The sequence below is a fragment of the Carya illinoinensis genome, chromosome 13 (genome assembly GCF_018687715.1).
Source record: "Carya illinoinensis cultivar Pawnee chromosome 13, C.illinoinensisPawnee_v1, whole genome shotgun sequence".
Taxonomy (NCBI): Eukaryota; Viridiplantae; Streptophyta; class Magnoliopsida; order Fagales; family Juglandaceae; genus Carya; species Carya illinoinensis.
Genome location: NC_056764.1, coordinates 34,278,330 through 34,298,117, shown reverse-complemented (window position 1 = coordinate 34,298,117; position 19,788 = coordinate 34,278,330). Strand labels below are relative to the sequence as shown.

The 19,788-nt window shown below is 35.6% G+C and overlaps 1 protein-coding gene across 1 annotated transcript; it reads right to left on the bottom strand.

The window, feature by feature from the left end:
- Positions 1 to 44: 44 nt before the first annotated feature.
- On the bottom strand, positions 45 to 4,687 carry LOC122291352 (mitochondrial dicarboxylate/tricarboxylate transporter DTC-like). Its single transcript, XM_043099040.1, has 6 exons — positions 4,393 to 4,687; positions 4,071 to 4,154; positions 3,423 to 3,484; positions 2,848 to 3,209; positions 700 to 914; positions 45 to 494 (listed from the first exon to the last, which is right to left on the bottom strand). Exons 1-6 carry the CDS (start codon positions 4,510 to 4,512, stop codon positions 438 to 440), a joined length of 900 nt encoding a protein of 299 aa, XP_042954974.1. The 5' UTR covers positions 4,513 to 4,687; the 3' UTR covers positions 45 to 437.
- Positions 4,688 to 19,788: the final 15,101 nt, after the last annotated feature.

The window sequence follows — 19,788 nt, the reverse complement described above, 5'->3', positions numbered from 1 at the left end:
CTCTAACTACAGCCACATGCTATGAAAAACCACAAGAACAGAAAGAAGAAAATCAAAGTCTCTATTCTACTCATCATAGCTAAGCTTGATTGGAATAGAGTTTCTCTATAAAAATAGAGAGCCGAAGTACAAAACTTTGTGCGATAAACTGTTTATAAAGTACATTTTATTTTTACTTGAACATTCCTTCTCAAAAATTTCAAAACCAAAGACTCGGAGTTCAGAAACAGTAATATCCCGTTTCAGTCTCACATCTAAAAGATAAACCGGTACAATTTAGAAAGATTGTAGAGGCCTATTTCAGCTGCAATCAAACTATCAAAATAAATTGGTTTTACTTTCAAGGGTGCGAGGCTGTCAAACCAGCAAAAACAAGGCAGCAGAAAATAACATTATTAAAGCTTCACCCTAACCGAAACTCCATCCCTGCAGAAAAACTATAGCCCTACGGATTTCTGAAACTTTTGGATATTGTTGAGGAAAATCCAAGTCAGCTGCATTAAAGCAAACATCCCAAAGTCAGAAACAAATTTTAATGAAAAAAATTTATACAAGACCTGTAGGCGATTGAGTGTAGGTGATCTTTCAGCAAATGGCTCAGTGGTGGGTGCTAGGTTAATGTCACATTCGTCCATGCCAATTTTTTTTTTTTTTTACTGAAATATAGAACTTCTTGAGAGAGGGAGAGAAAGGAAGTACCATGACATGGGGGGCAATTCTAACACAATAGACTGGAAATCCAGTGTAAAACTTGAAAGGCCCTCCAGATTTCAAGGTTTTCATCGTACAATCTAAAGAGCCAGAGTATGGAAGCTTCCCCTCGGCATCAGGTTGCATCTTCTGAATCTGGGTTTTGACATAATCGAATGGTAAACTGCAAGCTGCAGCAAAGAATCCTGAAATAGTACTGGCACCTGAAAAGAAAAAGGTAGCAATAAAACATTAGTTGAAGTATAGACATGATGGATAGTTTCTGGGAATGAAGGCTGATTACTGGTAGGAATTGAGTCTGAACTAAATAGAAGTTTCAACTTTTGCTGTTCAGTACAAGAATAGATAATAAATTATATATGTGTATCTGTGCCTACAGAGACGAAAGGGAAACAGCCAAGGCTCTTTTTTTATCGTCATCCAAGAAGGCACCTTGATAGCATACACATCTCAATCTAAGAACCTCAAATTGCAAGCTAAATACCTGTGACGGCCAATTGAATTTTAACCCAGCTTTTGTATATAATGATCAATTCAACATTTGGTTACTTCTACACAAACAATATCTATTTAATAATGTTAGTTGAGCATGGCTTCTATACCCAGATCCCAAACACTGATCATCAAAATATATACAAATCACATCTTAGGGTGCAATCAGCTGTGTGAAACAAGAAATTCCAACATAGAGGAATATCCAAAACATTGATAGACCACAAAGATTCAACCCAGCCCTCGAGGGAATGTCTAATGGGCCAATGCCCAAGTGTGCTCAGATATCAGCCTAAGATGTTTGGATGGGCCATGCAACCTTTGGCCTGCTCCTAACAGAATGAAGCTACTTTCAAGTCAGACCTTTTAAAGCAGATAACATTTGGTACCCTGCAATTCTTGTAGACTTTATAGCTGGATCGTTAAAGAATAGCTTAATTTTAAAAAACAATGAAAAGGGCTATTGAATTTACTGAACTTTTTTTTTTTTTTAATGTCGGGGAACCTCTCCAAGGCAGGGTCTGATGCCCTTCAGATCCACCCCTGCAGAGTAAAACCCCGGTCCTATGCATCGCACCCTCAAAAGTTTCCCCACACAAAACTGGTTAAATCGCTGGCTTTTCACCAGGGGGCATAGCCCCAAAGGATTGTTTGCACCCATGAAGTGTTGAACCTTGGACATTGAAGGGATTGATATCCCAAGACCAAGACCACCACCACTTGGCCAAACCCTTGGGGTTAATTTACTGAACATAAATGCTTATGAATTAACTGAACATGCAGGTATAAAAGGAATTCAAGTAAAAAATGCAGGCATATCGGCGGGAAATTAAATTTTTCGGCAGACATATGACTTCCAGAAAATGAACTTAAAAGAGTTTATCAAGTGGTATACAAATAATTGTGTAAGATATAGTTCTTGCATACACCAAATCAAATCAGTGGACATAAGGCAGGCCTACAAAAGGATTCAAAATGGCCTAATCCACCTTCACTAAATAATCCACCTTCACTACTAAAAAAACCCACCCTTTATAATAAACAAGTTGCGTAGCACATGCCTAACAATATCTTCTGCAGAAATCAATATTGTAGTATCTGTTGTACATCAACAAATGATACTATTCCCTTGCCCCTCCAAAAATATGGCAAGCGTTTACTCGCAAATGCAATCCTAATAACCCACATGAGCATATCCCCACATGCACGCACATGTGGTGATCAGCCATTAAAGAAGATAATAGAAAAATACCCATAAAATAAATTTCCCTGGTCACATTAGAACTTGCGTTTCAGAATATACACATAGCAAACATCTAAATCCTTTGCACATGAGAGGTCTCTTAAGTACCTGGTCGTAAGTGCGTATCCTGGGGGATGGGAGGGGTGGGGTAGAGAAATGAAAAACATCCCCCAAAAATCATGCCTAAGGTTGAGCAAAACTCCCCCTAATATATGAGGCCCCCCATTTTCACTTTTTCGAATATATTCCTCTTGAAGATAACGATTAATTAAGGTAGTGCACAATACTATTACACACAAAAATTCCAATATCAATATTATGCTTTCGTTTTGATAAGTAAAATAATAATACTAGACTTTCTAATGGCAACAAATAGCTATAAATCTTGCAAACAATCTTACCTAACACCGTGGCACCTTCACCAAAACCAAGGGAATCCCGGAAAAGTTCAACACTTTGATCATAAGAAGCGAGCATTCCCATGTTCAATGCCATTGCTCTCACCACAGTAGGGCCTGCACCTTTCCAGAGTGCCAAAACTCCCTCATCCGCCACAATCCGGGAGAGTGCATGGAAGGCATTTTTGTAATGCCGGCGCTGGGCTTCAGGCAAAGTGGCATCCGCCTGCATACGGATAAGTGCTAGATCTGCGGGACTGCCAACACTCGCTCCAATAGCACCAGCAGTAAGCCCACACAAAGCTTTCTGATAAAGTGGTAGGGGCTTGCCATCATTGGCTTCAATTGCTTTGTTCGTCAAAATCCTATGGGAAACAAAGGAAAACATTTTGATACATTAAAAGCATAATCATGGTGAGTTTAAATATGCAATTTAGGTATATTAAAACAGTTGAAACTACTTGTAAATATCCAGATTGACAAGACCAAGTTTTCCAAGAAAGAAAAGCACAACTCTGAAATTTTTTTCAACACTAAAAGAATTGATGGTTTAACAGTCGATGTTCTCAAACACTTACTTGAATGATCCAAGCCGTGCTGTGGTATACGTAGCTTGTCTGAGAAGTCCAGCAGACAGGCCCTGCTCAAAAGAATAAAATTCGACAAATGAAGAATTTATTTAATGGTTTAACTTTGGGGGAGGGGAGGGGAGAAAGAAGGGGGGGGGGGGGGGGGGGGGGGGGGGGGGGGGGGGTGTGCAAAATGTCAAGAGATGTTGTATAGCCTCAATTTGAGTCATACAAGACCACTGACCATGTAAGCTTTAATTAGCAGATTTTGTTCTTCTTCTTTGTTATTTCCAAACTAGTCTTTAGGAATCTACATTTAAGCGAACACCCTACACAAATTACAGACCATACAAACAACCAGCTAATAGTGTAAGACAATCCCCACCTTCTATTATAGCTCATCTGTACCAATTAATGACCAATTCATAGTCCAGTCAAATGACACACCAGCATAAGAAACTAAAGTTTTTCGCTAAATCATTATAGACATCCATATTTTCATACAGATCTTGTGAAGACAAAAACGAAATTACGTATTTGAAAAAGCATGCGTCTTTATAAAACTACATCAACAACTCAATTAATGGCAAATAATCTTTTTTTTTTTTTTCCCTGCAAGCAGAAAGTTCAGATTTTTATCGGTTTATAGATCCAAACCTTGTAAAAGGCACCAAAGCCCTCCTCCTTAAGCATGGTCCTCGCCACCTGGCCTGCTGATCCCTGACCCAATTGAATCCTCACCTACACAAATCCAAACACACACAAACAAACAAACAAAATCACAAATCTATAACACATTTAAACGTACTACGCCACTGAAGAGAGAAGAAAAATTCCATTAAAAAAGACCATTGAATCACAGATCTGAAACCCATAAGAGAATCCAATTTGCGGACAAAAAAATCATAACTTTCAGATGGATGTCAGTAAAAATAGAGAATAAAAACATGGAAATTGATCTATACAGAACATGACGCACCTTGATCATATCGATGGGTTGGATGACGCACGTAGCGAGCATACCAGACGTTCCACCATTAACGAAGGGCCTCACGGTGGGCCAAACACCAGCGGCTGTGGGCTTCTTCGAGTCTCCCATTCTCTTGTTGGATCGAAAGATCTGGAGATTGGGGAGCTCAAAGGGAGGGAGGGGGGAGAGAGAGAAGAGAAAGAATACAGGAAATTTATTAGGTTTACCGGACTGAGCTGCAGAAGTTAGAGAAGCAAAGAGGCAATAAAACGTTGTTGCACTCCGCGCACAATAGAGTTTAGAATTATTATTAATTTATTTATTTAGAAAACCCTCTCTCTCTCTATCTCTCTCTCTTCCAGTCTTCCGAATTTGTTGCATGCCAAGAAATTCGGTTGCAAATTGTAATGAGAGTACTTTTTCTTTACTTCACGTAATCTATATAAAATTAAAAAGATTTTTAAATTTATTTTTTTTAAACTAATTAAATTCATATACCAAACTTTTGTTAAAATAAAAAAATTATGATGTGTAATGTATGAACTTTGTTGAATTCAAAATTTTAAGTTTTGTATAATTATATATTTACACATGAATTTTGATGATAACAAATGAATTCAAAGAATAAAGAAGTCTCGAGCTCAAGTTGTCTACACAATGAAGTCAAGCAAATCAAGAAAACAAGCATGAGTAAGAAGAAAACAAGTTCACATTAAAGTCATAGAGTAAGATTGTAAATCTCTTAAAACTCAAAATTAGGATTAATGTTCAAAATTAATATTTTATCATAAAGCATTAAAATACATTTTCCACATGTGCATGAATTTTTTTAAAAATTAAATTTGAAAATTTTGAAAGATGATTGATTGTCATTTTTTGCATGTGCATGTCTTGATTAAAGGGTTGAACTTTGAAAATATTAAAGATGATTGATTGTCATCTTTCACATGTGCATGTTTTATTTGAATATTTTTAAAAGTGATTGATGCTTTTTTAGACTTATACAAAAGGTAGATGATTTTGTTTGAAAAATTTGAAAAGTAAAGTGTGCTCATTTTGTCATATGCAAAAAGTAAAAGATTAGTTTTGAATTTTTTGAAAAGGAAAGTGTGCTCATTTTGTCATATGCCAAAAGTAAAAGATTAGGTTTGATTTTTTTGAAAAAATGAATGATGTTGTCTTTGACAATTGAAAAAGAAGAACCTTTTATTTGAATTTTTTGAAAAAGTGAATGATGTTGTCTTTGACATGTGAATCTTTTTAAATTTGAATATGAAGTCTCATATGCCTATAAATAGATCATTTGAGAGCTTCACATTCACAACACCAAGAGCATACAACATTCATTCAAAACTTTCATTCTCTCTTCTCTAAGTATTGACCCTTAATCTTTGTTCATTTTGAGAGATATAGTTTGCGCTATATTGTTCTTATTTCACTCATTGAGGAGTGTTTTCTGATAACCTACCCACTATCAGCTCTTGTATCAGAAAAAGGGTGTGTATAACCTTTGTGTGTGTAGAAAGTATTCTATACGGGGAATAGTTCAATCACCACGTGTAAGGTGATTGCAAGTGTAGAGGGTGTTCTACACGGATCCTTTGTAGCGGTGTTATTCAAAGATGTAATAGGTTTCTATCTCCACCTGAACGAAGTTGAATAGTGAATTTAGGAATCCTCAAGGGGTAGCTTGAGGCGAGGACGTAGGCAGTGGGGCCGAACCTCGTTACTCTTTATATTTATTGTTATTTCATATTTTATTTATTTTTTATATTATATATTTGATTTATAATTGTTATTTTTTTTAATACAACTCAATTCACCTCCCCTCTTGTGTTAGTCATCTGGGCAACAAACTTATATTTAAAATTTTTCATTCGTTAATTTCGTGACCTCATTTTTATGATAAATTACGATAGTGGTCCTAAACTATTTTTTTTTTTTTTTTTTTTTGTGTAAACAGACTTTATTCACATGTGAAAAGTATGATACATCTGTTACAAAGTAACCTTCACTAAATATAATTATTATAAGCATGATTCCTTCATTTGAATTCAAAGTTATCTCAATTAATCTCATCTCAATTTATTATCTAAATATAAATATACAAAACAAATATTTAGACCATCTTAAAGTCTAATATCACCCTATTGGAAATAAGATAATGCAACCATTGATACGTATTTTCCACTCATTTGGCATGTAACTTCTTTTTTATTGGCTCGGAATGAAAACCTTCAAGGGAGTGTTGTATGATGGGAAGCTTGGATACATAAATGAGACACATAATTATCAAAATTTTTAATATTTCTCGTAACTTTATTTTCAAATATCACTCAAATACTAAATATTTTTTAATTTTAAATTTTTTATCTACTCATTACCTAATTACTATTCAAACACAAAAATTAATAAACCTTTTATAAGCTCCAAAACAAAAATTATATTATAAAAAATTATATTCAAATAATTTTTTTTTATTTCAAAATAGTTTATTAAATTTTCCCCAATTTTTGTCAAAACCTAATAAGAAATTTTAACTTAAACTATTTCATTATTATTAATAAAATTTAATTCAACCAAATGCTGCATATATAGTTTAGTAATGTTTTGGCTCTAAATTTGTTACCACAACCATCGTCCATGTGATATCTTGTTTTTACGTATATGTTTATTGAAAGAGTATTTTTATTTAATTAAAATATTGGCTCATTTGTTTTAAATTTATCAAATTTTAATTGAATTTATTTAGTTGTGAAATTTATTTTGAGGTGCTTTCTTAATATTAATTTTGTTTGTGTTTAAATTGCTCTTTAATTTAACTTAGTTTATTTTTGGATTTTAAACTTTATTATTAGTTTTTACTAGTTATTTATTTTACTTTAACTAGATACTGTGTTTAAATTATTTTATTCAATTTATTGCTTTTAAAATTGCTTTCATTGGATCAATTTATGGACCTCATTTATTTTTCTCATATTTTCTTTTTCTTTTTTCTTTTTCTTCTTCCTCTTTCTTTTTTTTCCTCGTTTCTTTTCTTCCGATTCTCTCTCCCCACGCACTCTCTTTCTCTTTCCTCCTCTTCCACCATTTCCTTTGTCTCGCCCAGACCGCTGTTGTGACTTGCACTGCCCCCACCATCCTTTTCCCCTTCGGCCGGCGCACCTCCCCCCCAAATTTTAACCTCAACCGAGTCGTCGTTAAGTCGCACGCACCCCACTAAGCCGCAGTCCAAAATCATCCCCGCGCCGCTGTCGCTCAACCACCGGCCACCACTTCATCACCGACCTCTTGCCGACCTAACCCACCCATTTCCAGCTTCTATCCGTCGTCGGAGCAACCATCACGAGCTCAATTCCGTTTTAACCTTTTTTAACTTCCACTGCCACCACTTCATCACCGACATCTTACTGACCTAACTCACCCATTTCCAACTTCGATTTGTCGCCGAAGCAACCCTCTCGAGCTCAATTCCGTTTTGATCTTTTTTAACTTCCACTGCCGTTTTCGCCGCCACCCACGACCAACCCCCACTTCCAATAACTTCATAAACTCATCTAAGTCATTCCCTATCAATTTCAAGCCTTGTTTCACGCTCATTTAAAAATGGGTATCTTACAACCCACAGCTACAATACTTTTACACTGTTACGTTGTTTTTCCTCTATCTTTTGCAACCCCTTGATCATTCGATAAATATTATATAGCGCTTCTTTTCAAACATCCTTTTAGATTTAAATATATTTTTATTTTAATAATAAATTGTGATTTATTGGTTATGCTATACTGAGTCTAAAGAGTCAGGGGTCGGATGGATTAGAGGACGGAGTTATTTGTATATTGGTTGATGTTTAGATTTGTTGGATTATTTATGTATTGTCATTTGCATTGCATGGTCCATGCATGTTCATGTGTATTGAAAAAGGAAAATTGGATTTTCATGTAATTGCATGCATGTTCATGTGTTGGAACTTGAAAACTGGGTTTTCAAGCAATAAATTATTTTTAAGTATATTCGAATGATTAGATTGATTGGTTTGAGTTAGAGGTACTGTAGGGATGGTGGTAAGTATGAACGGTGGTAGAGTCCCGCCTGTGATTCCCGCCGACGGTGCACGCGTAGGGATGGTGGTAAGTAGGGATAGAGGTAGAGTTCTGCCTGTAATTCCCGCCTACGGTATTCTAATGGTTGGTTATTGGGTCATTTTCCGAGAAAATGACAAGACCTGGATATGTAGGTCATTTTCTCAGAAAAATAGTGGTTGCTTTAATGGATTGAGTTTTGGGTCAAAATAGGATTTTGGCGTGCATTTTGGCGTGCGTTAAAAAAATGATTACTTTTGAAAAATGATGATTTTCGGGACATATGCATATGACATCATGTTCATACATTTGGTTATTGCATGAATGTTTTTTTTTATCTTGAGATTTGTTTGGTTTTTACTTACCTGCGGTACCGTCTTTTGTACCGTAGATTTTAATGCAGAAGATGAGGAGGTTGAATTCGAGGAGTCGGCTTCGCTGGAGGAGTGATCGAGGATTGTGGTTTATTTTCCTTTTTTTATTTGTATTATATTTTTACTAATTATTTGTAAGATTTTTAATATGCTTTTTTTTAAGCAAGCTTATATTTAAATAAAATATGGTACTTAGTTAAAAGACTTTTTATTACTACTGTATTATTTTTATTGTACACGTGTTACTTGTCCACACAGTTGACACTTGGCGATGGGATACATGACTCATGTTATCATCATCCCGACGTCTCGATTTCTACGTGTCCGTACATGAGAGTTGGGGGTGTCACAGTTCAAACAATTTTACTTAATTAATCTTTTAGAAACATTAAGTAGAAATAAATAGTTAGCTTATTAATTAAAAAAAAAAACAATGAGATCGTTTTAAGTAACATATATGTTGATCAATGAGTTTCTTAATTAATCCGAAGATGATGATGATTATCTGTCTGTAATATATAGTAATATTGCCTATGATTAGCTAGCTAGCTACTCAAGAATTAATTAAAAAACAATATTAATGCATAAGATATATAGTACTGAAATGATTTCAGCATGCACGCATGCATGCAGATAGCTGGGCCGGTCGGTGGCCGGTAGTTGTAACTTGTTTTTCCATGTTCAAAGGAACACGACCGATCGATGATCCTCCACCACTACTACTGCTGCTGCATCAACATTGACTTTGTGCTCCTATTGAGAATATCGATGCTGCCGATCGAGTTGTGCCCACTCTCAGCATCCATCCTACGCCAGATCAGCAGCTTAATTAATTAATTCCATATTTTTACAAATAATTAAATACGTCTTTTTTCAAAATAATTATTGTCCCAATATGATTCATCAATAACGATGGAGATGATGATATTGATGTTTGTCACTCTTGCAAGTTACGTCTCTAGCTAATTAATATTAATAATTGGAGCTTAATTAAAATAAGTAGTAGTACTGTGAAAATGCTATTTAATTTCTTACGTACGTACATACATGATCATCGGATGATCATTAGCATCATGCATATATATATATATATATATACACACACACATGCACATGCAGTACTATTACGCATACTCACACACAAATTTCTCTAGTAATGATGGAGAAACTGGTTTTAATTATAATATAGCCAGCTAGGGTACTACTACTGCTTAATTTTGGTTAAGTCAGAAAAACTCTCAATTATCAAGTACTGGACCTTTTAATTTCTCCGATACCCATTTTATATATATATATATATATATGTTCTCTAATATTTAGTCAACCGCGGCATGCGTGGTCGTAATTTAAAACTGCTTTAGTCACGCAAATCGGTAAGAAATCAATGGGAAAACTAAGAAAAATCATGTTTACGAAGTTCTGCACATGATGTACGTACGTACATAGCTTGGATCTATAAATTAAAGACGCAATATTCCCTAATTGACAGCTTATAATTAATTAAGAGATTGCGACCTTAGGCATGCATTAAGTTTAAAACTCAAGATGATCATTTAGAAATTAATGTATATATATATATAACCAAGTTTATGCTGAATTAACATTAGATCCACTTCATGATGATATGAATGTAATATTCTGATCAGGATATATCTACGAGTGAAAATACCAAAAATTAGTGCAAGATTATTCGTAAAATAAAAAATAAAAATAGAAAAATATATATAATAATATTGCTACGTACATGTGAGGCAGCTAGCAGGCTTTGGGCTTTTCTGCAGGTCGATCGAGAACACAACAACTACATGATATATATATATATATATATACACACACACGTATATATATTATATATGAAGTTTCCAAGGATACCTGTATATATACATAATTGGGATTTGTCAGCGCATGAAGTACTAGACATGTTTTTGCCAGCTTATTATTGGTTTAATATCATCATGTATAACTCGACCAAAATGCCGGCAGGCCAGTTCTCATTCATGCATCTCTGTACGTACGTATAGCTAGCTAGGAGCCCACCAACCAATACGAAACTACACTACCTGCCTGTTTGGACATGATCGATCTGCATGATGATCAATTACCCTTTAGTTTGATGGTTATCTTTTATATATATATATATATATATATCAATTTTGAAAGTGATATATATTTGCCACATCCTCAGCTCGCTGCATATATGACATGCATCCTATGTTACGCTTTTGGTCTGTCTAAAAATCACACAAGATGATAAATAGATAATATTTAAGTGATTCAGTAATTTACCTACGTTTACTGAAATGAAAAATCAGTATTTTTAATATGTTTATATAATTTTACAAATACTCATAAATAACTCTCTATCTCTCTCAAATAGCTTCTGTTCTGGATTTTTTCAAAACCTATTTTTACCCTTAACCCTGCCTTGATTTCTCACCACAATGAGGATGATCTTAATCTTCAATAAATGGCATCCTTTTATAGGAGAAGTCATGAGGGACAAACTCCCACACTTCTTGACCAAGAGGGAGCCTCCTTTCAGTGCATGCAAATTTTAGTCAATATTTACTACTAGAAACTTCTGGTGGATGGGTGGGTGGCTGCAACTTCAAGTGACATTTTGTAACAGCCCGCTAGAAATTTAACGGTGAAATTTCTATTGGTTTTAGGAATCTCGTGAAGACTCGATAAATTTTTACTAATCTATTAATCGTATAGTTGATGTTATTACTCACTGTGGTATTAGAAGTATGTTTTTGATTATTGAAAATAGTTAGAAAGTTTTAATAGGACACATGGAAAGATTTTAGCCACCTTACTCTTCCAAGTATACTCTCCACTTTTGGAAAATAGCCTAAGCTGATTTTGTGGATATTATTGGATAAAAAAAAAAAGAAATATCTTGAGCTAATTTTCGTGAATATTGTTGGGTAAAAATATCTTGAATTGATTTTTATAGATATTATTAGATAAAAATATCTTAAGTTGATTTTTGTAGATATTATTGGATAGAAATATCTTGAGATGATATTTTATAGATATTTTGGGTAGGAAAAACCTACACTCAACTCTCAACTCCAGCCTTATCATCTTCCATATCTCGTCCATAAGTATCTCCAGCCATCACCCACGAACTTATCTTCATTTACACGTTCCTTTAAAAGAATATCAAACACTTTCTCTTGGACAGCTTTTAGGAGTTTTTTTGCATGCCTATTTCAAAGATTTTGTATGTATTTTGTCATAAAATATCCTTCATATAAGTTGTTCCTTTTTTAGTCTAGTTTACGTGGATATCTTATTTGTCCCATTTGAAGATCATTTGATCAGTAAAATATTATGTAAACTATAGAAAGGTCATTCTGGGAGATAAACTGGAGAATATGTTATAGTTTGGAGTTTTTGACCAAGCTAATGGATAGATATTGGTCCGAAATTTTTATGGAGTATTGTTAACATGTATATATGACTATTGGTTGAGGATTTTTGCATGATTAAAGGTTTTGATTAAATATTTTCTTAGATTTAGAAACTTAGAAACTGGAAGAGGAAAAACAGTTTCTGTTTTGAGAAAGTTTAACTCTTTGGCGGTCTAAACCTATTCCAATGACTTTGATAATTTTATTGGAGGATCCTAAGCATCTTATATACATGTTATATTATTATTTTGAAGATATTTGATGTTAGTTTCAAAAATATGAAATTTTATGCAAAGAGATATTCAGATAAGCCAAAGTGTGGATGTTCTTGACTAAATTAATGTTTTGGTTAATTTCTAACCATGCGATCTTGAATTAGAAGCTTATATATGTTTTAGGATATATTTTTAAACCATGTGATGGTTTGGTTTGAAGATCACATATTTATAAGTCATAGATCAAAAGGTTGATTAAAACAAGTTGGAAATAAAAATCAATAGAAATAGCATATGGGAATTTCAGCCCTATAAAGTTTTAATAGTTGTGATTAGTTTTAAATTTTTCTAAATTGATATTTGAATTGAGGATAAAATTTACATGAGGCATGTAAATTTTGGTGACTTTTGGAGTTAGTATGCAAAATCTTTAAGTTATGGGTAAAACGGTCATTTTCCTACATGCAGAGGGTAAAATGAAAATTTTACTCTTTAAGTTAGTATTTTTCATATTTCAATTTATTAGTGATTTAATGCTAACTTTTATAATCACTAATTACAGTTCCTCGTGATCGCGCTTAAGGTTTTATAAGAAACGCGGAGATCGAGGTAAGTTAGCTTTTAACTTACTAACAGTCTACTATGTATGTGTGCTAAGTAAAAAACCTACAGTGTATATATATGTGTGTTATCATATATGTCATGCTATTCCAAATTATCACATAATTGTCTGTTAGATAGAATTTATTCTATCATCAGTTTTTATATGTTACATAATATATTCTATCATATATATGAAAACTATTACATAATATATTCTGTCATGTATTGCTATACATTACAAGTACGCCATGTTAAGTATACCATCTATTACATGTATGTCAAGTCATGTAATATTCACTGTTGCAAGTATGTCATATTAAATATATTGTCTATTATATGTCATGTTATGAAATGTTTCTATCTTAAGTTGGTCATATCTTTCAAGTTATATTTAAGTCACGTTATGTTACGTCAGGACTTCAGTCATTTCGTATTCCAGTCATGTTTCATCTTGAGTTACATTTAGTTTCGTGGGGTCCACAACAACTATGGCACACGAAGTAGAGGGTCACAGCAATTGTACGTGACACGTAGAATACATGGGACCACAACAACTGTGGAGTATGTATTTAACTGTATTGTGACACGTAAAATATATGGGGCCATAACAACTGTGGAGTATGTATTTAACTGCATTATGACGTATAGAATACATGGGGCCACAACAACTGTGGAGTATGTATTTATACGTAGAATATATGGGGTCACAACAACTGTGGAGTATGTATATTTCATGTTAAGTCAAGTTTCAAATCAAGTTTATGTCAAGTCAAGTTCAATTTCATTTTCAATTTAAGTTATGTCAATTATGCTATATTGTACGTCAAGTTATGCTTCAATTACTTATGAATTTGATTATGCATTCATGCTTTTACTGTCATCCATGCATCATTAGCCTATGTGGAAGTTTGTTTTGTCAATTTACTGAGATTTGTAATCAAATCTCACTGTGGTAGTCCCAACTACCATTCTCCCGAATGGTAGATCTTGTTACAGGACCTGAAGGAGGATCAGGAGCTGACCAACTAGACACAGTCGACTGAACGACGGTGCGTCGTTAATGTTAATATAGTAGTTAAATTACTATTTGTACGATGGAGTTGCATCTCCAGTACTTTTTGGATCATAATATTTTGGACTAGTGCTGTGATCTTAGTTATTCAATGAATCTTTATATATGAAGTATGTTTTAAGTATTCGGGATATTTTCAGTTTGGTGCATAGTATTGTTAAAGAAAAATTTTATCCGCTGCGAATATTGCATAATGTTAGATACATGTTAGGAATATTGCATCTTATATGTCATGAACGGAGGCAGGTAATCTTGTGTTGCATGTCTCGACGCTTCAAATATCCATCCGATCCCAAATGGAATTTGGGGGCGTCACACATTTCACACTTGGAGATTTTTTCAACAATCACCCCCTCCACCCAAGTGTGCCATACTAGGATGTTACAAATGGTTGCATCCTTCAAACGATTGCACTCCTTCATTGAAATGCTTGTTAGCCATGAGAGATTTTCGCTATCAAATGCATCTACAGGTACGTCTTCAAATGGATGTCCAAATGCTTATCCAAATACATCTTCAAATGTATCAGCATCGTCTACATCCATGGAGTTTGCAAGAGATTTTCTTCAGGGGAGATTTACAAGTGCTTAACTACACAATCTCAACTCCCTAGGATTCTTCTTTCGCTCGAGTTCATGAGTCCGCACTCATATACACCTTGAGCAAACTGAATTTTGCTCGAGCCACAATCGAGCGAACAATCTACCTGGTGCCTATGCAGCTTTCAAACCATGCTCCATAATCCTATAATCATACCAATCTCTAACTTGGAGACTGGTTCTCAAAATGCTAGCCTCTATCTCCAGCATGATCCCTTATGTTGAGGGAAAAATGAGCGTATTGGCATATTCTTGTAAAAACCTGACCACTGCTTTTTCACCTTATAATCTATTCAATTTTACAGCTCATGTCTTCAAGTTAGAAGACTAACTAAAGTGATGCATAACTTTAGTTCATCACGTACAGTGCCCTTAATCAACACATTTATATAGGGCAACACATCTCCCACTGCACTGGGAATCAATGGTCTTGTACGGACCTTGACACATATCAGAGAACCTGTTGCTGAGGTCTCTCTGACCTGTGCGACTGACTCCTCATCCTGCTGTTAATATATCCTGTCTTCAATCGATGTGCCCATCTTGTGTGCAGTCTCTGCAAACTTCAACTTGCATAATCTCTATTCTTGCAAGATTTTTTTTCATACTGTAGTTCACTACCTTCATTCAGCAGGATATAATTTAAGGTAGTAACCACCATGGAGGTCTGATCGTCTTGGCAGTCATGCAATCATCAACTTTAGGTGTAGATATCCTTGGAGCATCTGATGTTTTGTTCTCATCTCTCACACCTTTACTTCATGTCGTGGTTTAGAGAGATTTCTTCAGGTTTAGATGAGGAAAAGTAAAATTGAGTTTATTTTACTTCTTTATCTAATTCACACGACTATTACCACGAGGCAAGACCAATGAATCATTCGTGACCTTCCATGTCTTTTTGAGAAAATGCTACTGAATGACTGTTGTCTTCAAGCTGTCTTTAACAACATTGTGCACTGTAAGAAATGCAACACCATGTATTTCTTCAGTCACCATATTCACAGCATCATTCTCAATTTTCTCCTGATTTTAGCAGTCTCTTGTGGCTTGTCTTGCCACAATTTTTAGCGAGTCATCTGTTGTCCAAATCTTGACTTGCCTTTGTTCTTACTATCAACATTTAGGACCAACAACTCGAGATCTTGTCAGAATCTCTTCTGCACACCACCTCATCTAGGATAAGATCTCTTATATTAAAAAACTTCAACTTCGACTTCTTTTCATAATTACTCATAGCCATTCTCATAACCTCTCAACTTTTTAACCACAATATGATCAATATCAAATACTATTGGGCAACAATAGTACCTTCTGCCTTTTCTGAAATTGAACTATTTCTTCATCTGTACTTTGTTATTTGCAACTGACTTTTCAAAGAAAACCAAAATGAGATCCGTTGCGATTCTCTTCTTAATAACATTATGCTCCATAAGTTGTATGACTGCAAAAACCTGCTGATATAACAAGTTAATCAGCATCGTCCAATGATCTGAAGTTTGCTCCTCAAACTTCACGATCCCAACTGGCTTAAATCAAGTCCAAACGAAATGAGTCCGGCAACATTAGACTCCAACTGACTAACATCAAGCCCCAAAACCAATGAGTCTGGCATGACTCCAACTGGCTGAGATCAAGCCCAAAACAAATGAGTCCATCACGATTCCAACTGGCTGTGATCAAGCCCAAAACAAATGAGTCTATCACGACTCCAACTGGCTGCGATCAAGCCAACAACTGATCTAAACTATGAACGGTCCAGATCATTAGTACCGAAGGCAAATCTCAACATTCCCACCGTACGAATGAGTCCAGAATGATCCAAATAGTTTGTCAGCACTATTTGATCATCGCAATTGAACTCCAACTGGCGTTGATCTAGCCCAAAATGATTTGCAAGTCGTGGACGGTTCAAATCGAATGTACCGATGGCGAATCTTAATATTCTCACGTACAGATGAGTCCAGAATGATCCAAATAGTTTGTCACCACTATTTGATCATCGCAATTGAACTCCAACTGGCATAGATCTAGCCCAAAATGATCTGCAACATGTGGACGGTTCAGATCGAATGTACCGATGGCGAATCTCAACATTCCCATCATACAGATGAGTTCGAAATGATCCAAATAGTTTGTCACCACTATTTGATCATCGCAATTGAACTCCAACTGGCGTAGATCTAGTCCAAAATGATCTACAACATGTGGACGGTTCAGATCGAATGTACCGATGGCTAATCTCAACATTCCCACCATAAGGATGAGTCCGGAATGATCCAAATAGTTTGTCACCACTATTTGATCATCGCAATTGAATTCCAACTGGCGTTGATCTAGCCCAAAATGATATGCAACACATGGACAGTTCAGATCGAATATACCGATGGCGAATCTCAACATTCCCACCGTACGGATGAGTCTGGAATGATTCAAATAGTTGGAAAAGTACTATTTGATCGTTGAAATCGGACTCCGAATGGCTTAGATCTAGTCCAACAAAGATTTGAAAAATGGACGGTCCAGATCATCTGGCGTGTGAGATGCACGCACGGCAGCAGGGTGTCTAAGGTGTGTGGGGCACGTGGCCTACACACGCCAGTGTCCTCTAGGGAGCGTGGGGGCACGTGAGCGCGTGCATTGCACATGTCTTCAACCCCAGTGTGCGTGGTGGCGCGTGGACGAGTGTCCTTCACGCGTCTTCCTCCTCCAACCGCGAGTGGGGCGCGTGGGCACGTGTTTACCACTCGTCTTCTTCCTCTAGTATGACTGAGGCGCGTCTGTGTACTCTCCGACTTCTAGGGGCACATACGGGCTCCTCCGGTATCCGTTTTTTATGCTGTTTGCGGCAATGAATTCGTCTTGACGCGAGGAACATCACTGTATGGTCAAAAGTTGATTTTGATCAACTTGATTTTTTTAGACTGCACGAAACCAAAGCTCTGATACCAATTGTTTCGCTTTCAGCCTGTACAAAAATCACACAAGACAATAGAGAGACAACATTTAAGTGGTTCGGCAACTTGCCTACGTTCACTGAAGTAAAAAATCAGTATTTTCAATATGTTTGTACAGTTTTACAAACACTCATAAACAACTCTCTATCTCTCTCAAATGGCCTCTGTTCTGGACTCTAGAACCTATTTTCACCCTCAGCCCTACCTTGATCTCTCACTGCATTGAAAATAATCTTAATCTTCAACAAATGACTTCCTTTTATAGGAGAAGTCATGGGGGACAAACTCCCACACTTCTTGACCAAGAGGGAGCCTCCTTTCGGTGCATGCAAATTTTAGTCAATATTTGCTACTAGAAATTTCTGGTGGATGGGTGGATGACTGCAACTTCAAGTGACATTTCACACTTGGGGGGTTTTTTAACATCCTATATATTTTTGGGGAAGGCCGGTAATTATATATAGATCATCAGAGTACGTACTAGCTAGAGATATTAATTAAAGATATATATTGTAAGAGTTTGCGTCTGTATTGTTGAGTTTGTAAAATGTATTTGAGATTAAAAAAAAAAAAGTGTATAACGAGTGTGGAGTGAAGAAAGATAAATAAGCTGGGACGTGGGGTTCATTGATCAGTGATCATGGCACTACTCCACTTTCTCTTTCTCAGTGCTAGCTCCTCGATCAGTATGTACGTCTAATTCTTTGCTATTAATCAGGCAGTCAATATGAAGCCAGCTAGGACTCAGAATATCATCCATTTTATATTTACTTGTGTTGAATGAAGGAGAAAATATCTTTCTAAAATTATGTATACAAGCATTTGAAAGGAAAAACACAATTGTGTTCATCATCTATAATATTGGCTGAAGATCCTCAATATATACTCCCCTTCAAGTTGGTGCATAAAGATCTATAATGATCAACTTGTAAACAAAATGACGAAATAACTCACGACCAAGTGCTTTAGTGAAGATGTCGATGATCGAGTTGGTTGGTAGCCAAACCATGGGTTGGGGAAATGAGGCAATCACAAAACTTCTCATGAACTAAGTGACAATTAATCTCAATATGTTTTGTAGTTCATGGAAAACAAGCTTATTACAAGTTATATGAGGGGCATCTTTATTATCACAATTGAGAAATATGGGTCGGGGATCGATGAGGAACAACCAAGTCATGAGATAAGGGTTTTAACCAAACTAACTCACAAGTGGTATTGGCCATAGCACGGCATTCAGCCTTGGCAGAAAAACAAGAGACAACTAATTGTTTCTTTGTACGCCAAGATATAGGACTCTCACCAAGTTTGATGAAGAACCTCATAGTCGAGCGGTTAGTGGTGGTACATCTAGCCCAATCAAAATCTGAACAGGCAAATATTTGAAACTTGCAGGTAGAAGGAAAAAATTCCATGTTTTCGAGAGGCCCTCAAGTATCGAAGAACACAAAGGGTGGGTTGATAATGAGGTTGCTGAGGTTGTTGCATGAATTGATTGAGAATATTAAAGGAGAAGACAATATCAAGCCAACTGATTGTGAAATATATGAGATGACCAACAAGGCAACAGTAAATACTAGGATTTGAGAGAAGTTTACCATCATTTGTAGTCAATTTCAAATTCTGCTCCTTCAGAAAAGGAGCATGTTGAGAGTGTACTTCCTTTTACTCAAGAAAAATACAAGATGGTGAGCGAGCAACTTTTAAGCTAAGAAAATATTTTAAGTGCACTAAGGTCTTTGATCTTGACACAGTCAGCTAAGAAAACTTTGACATCATTAAGAGTACTAAGATCATTGTTTGTCAACAAAATGTTATCAATAAAGTAGAGTTTGTTCTTGGCATTAAGAGCCATCTTCATGGCTCTACACCATGTGGAATAGTTATCTTCATTTAGAATAGAGGAGACTAAAATATTGGCACTGGTGTAGTCGGTTGAATGAACCCCAATCGGCTGAATGAAGAAAATATGGAAAAAAATCATTGCTAATAGATGGTGATGTATGTAAAAGACTTGAAGAAGGAAAAAAATTAGGAAGTGAAGAAGGAACAAATCAGATGCCCAAGATGGAGGACTCTGATACCAT

What these genes read in the sequence shown, in the direction of transcription:
- LOC122291352 (XM_043099040.1), bottom strand. Translation starts at nt 4,512, where the DNA reads ATGGGAGACTCGAAGAAGCCCACAGCCGCTGGTGTTTGGCCCACCGTG. An exon ending in AACCCATCGATATGATCAAG is followed by an intron (nt 4,155 to 4,392) that starts GTGCGTCATGTT and finishes GGATTTGTGTAG; the next exon opens with GTGAGGATTCAATTGGGTCA. An exon ending in GCTTTGGTGCCTTTTACAAG is followed by an intron (nt 3,485 to 4,070) that starts GTTTGGATCTAT and finishes TCTTTTGAGCAG; the next exon opens with GGCCTGTCTGCTGGACTTCT.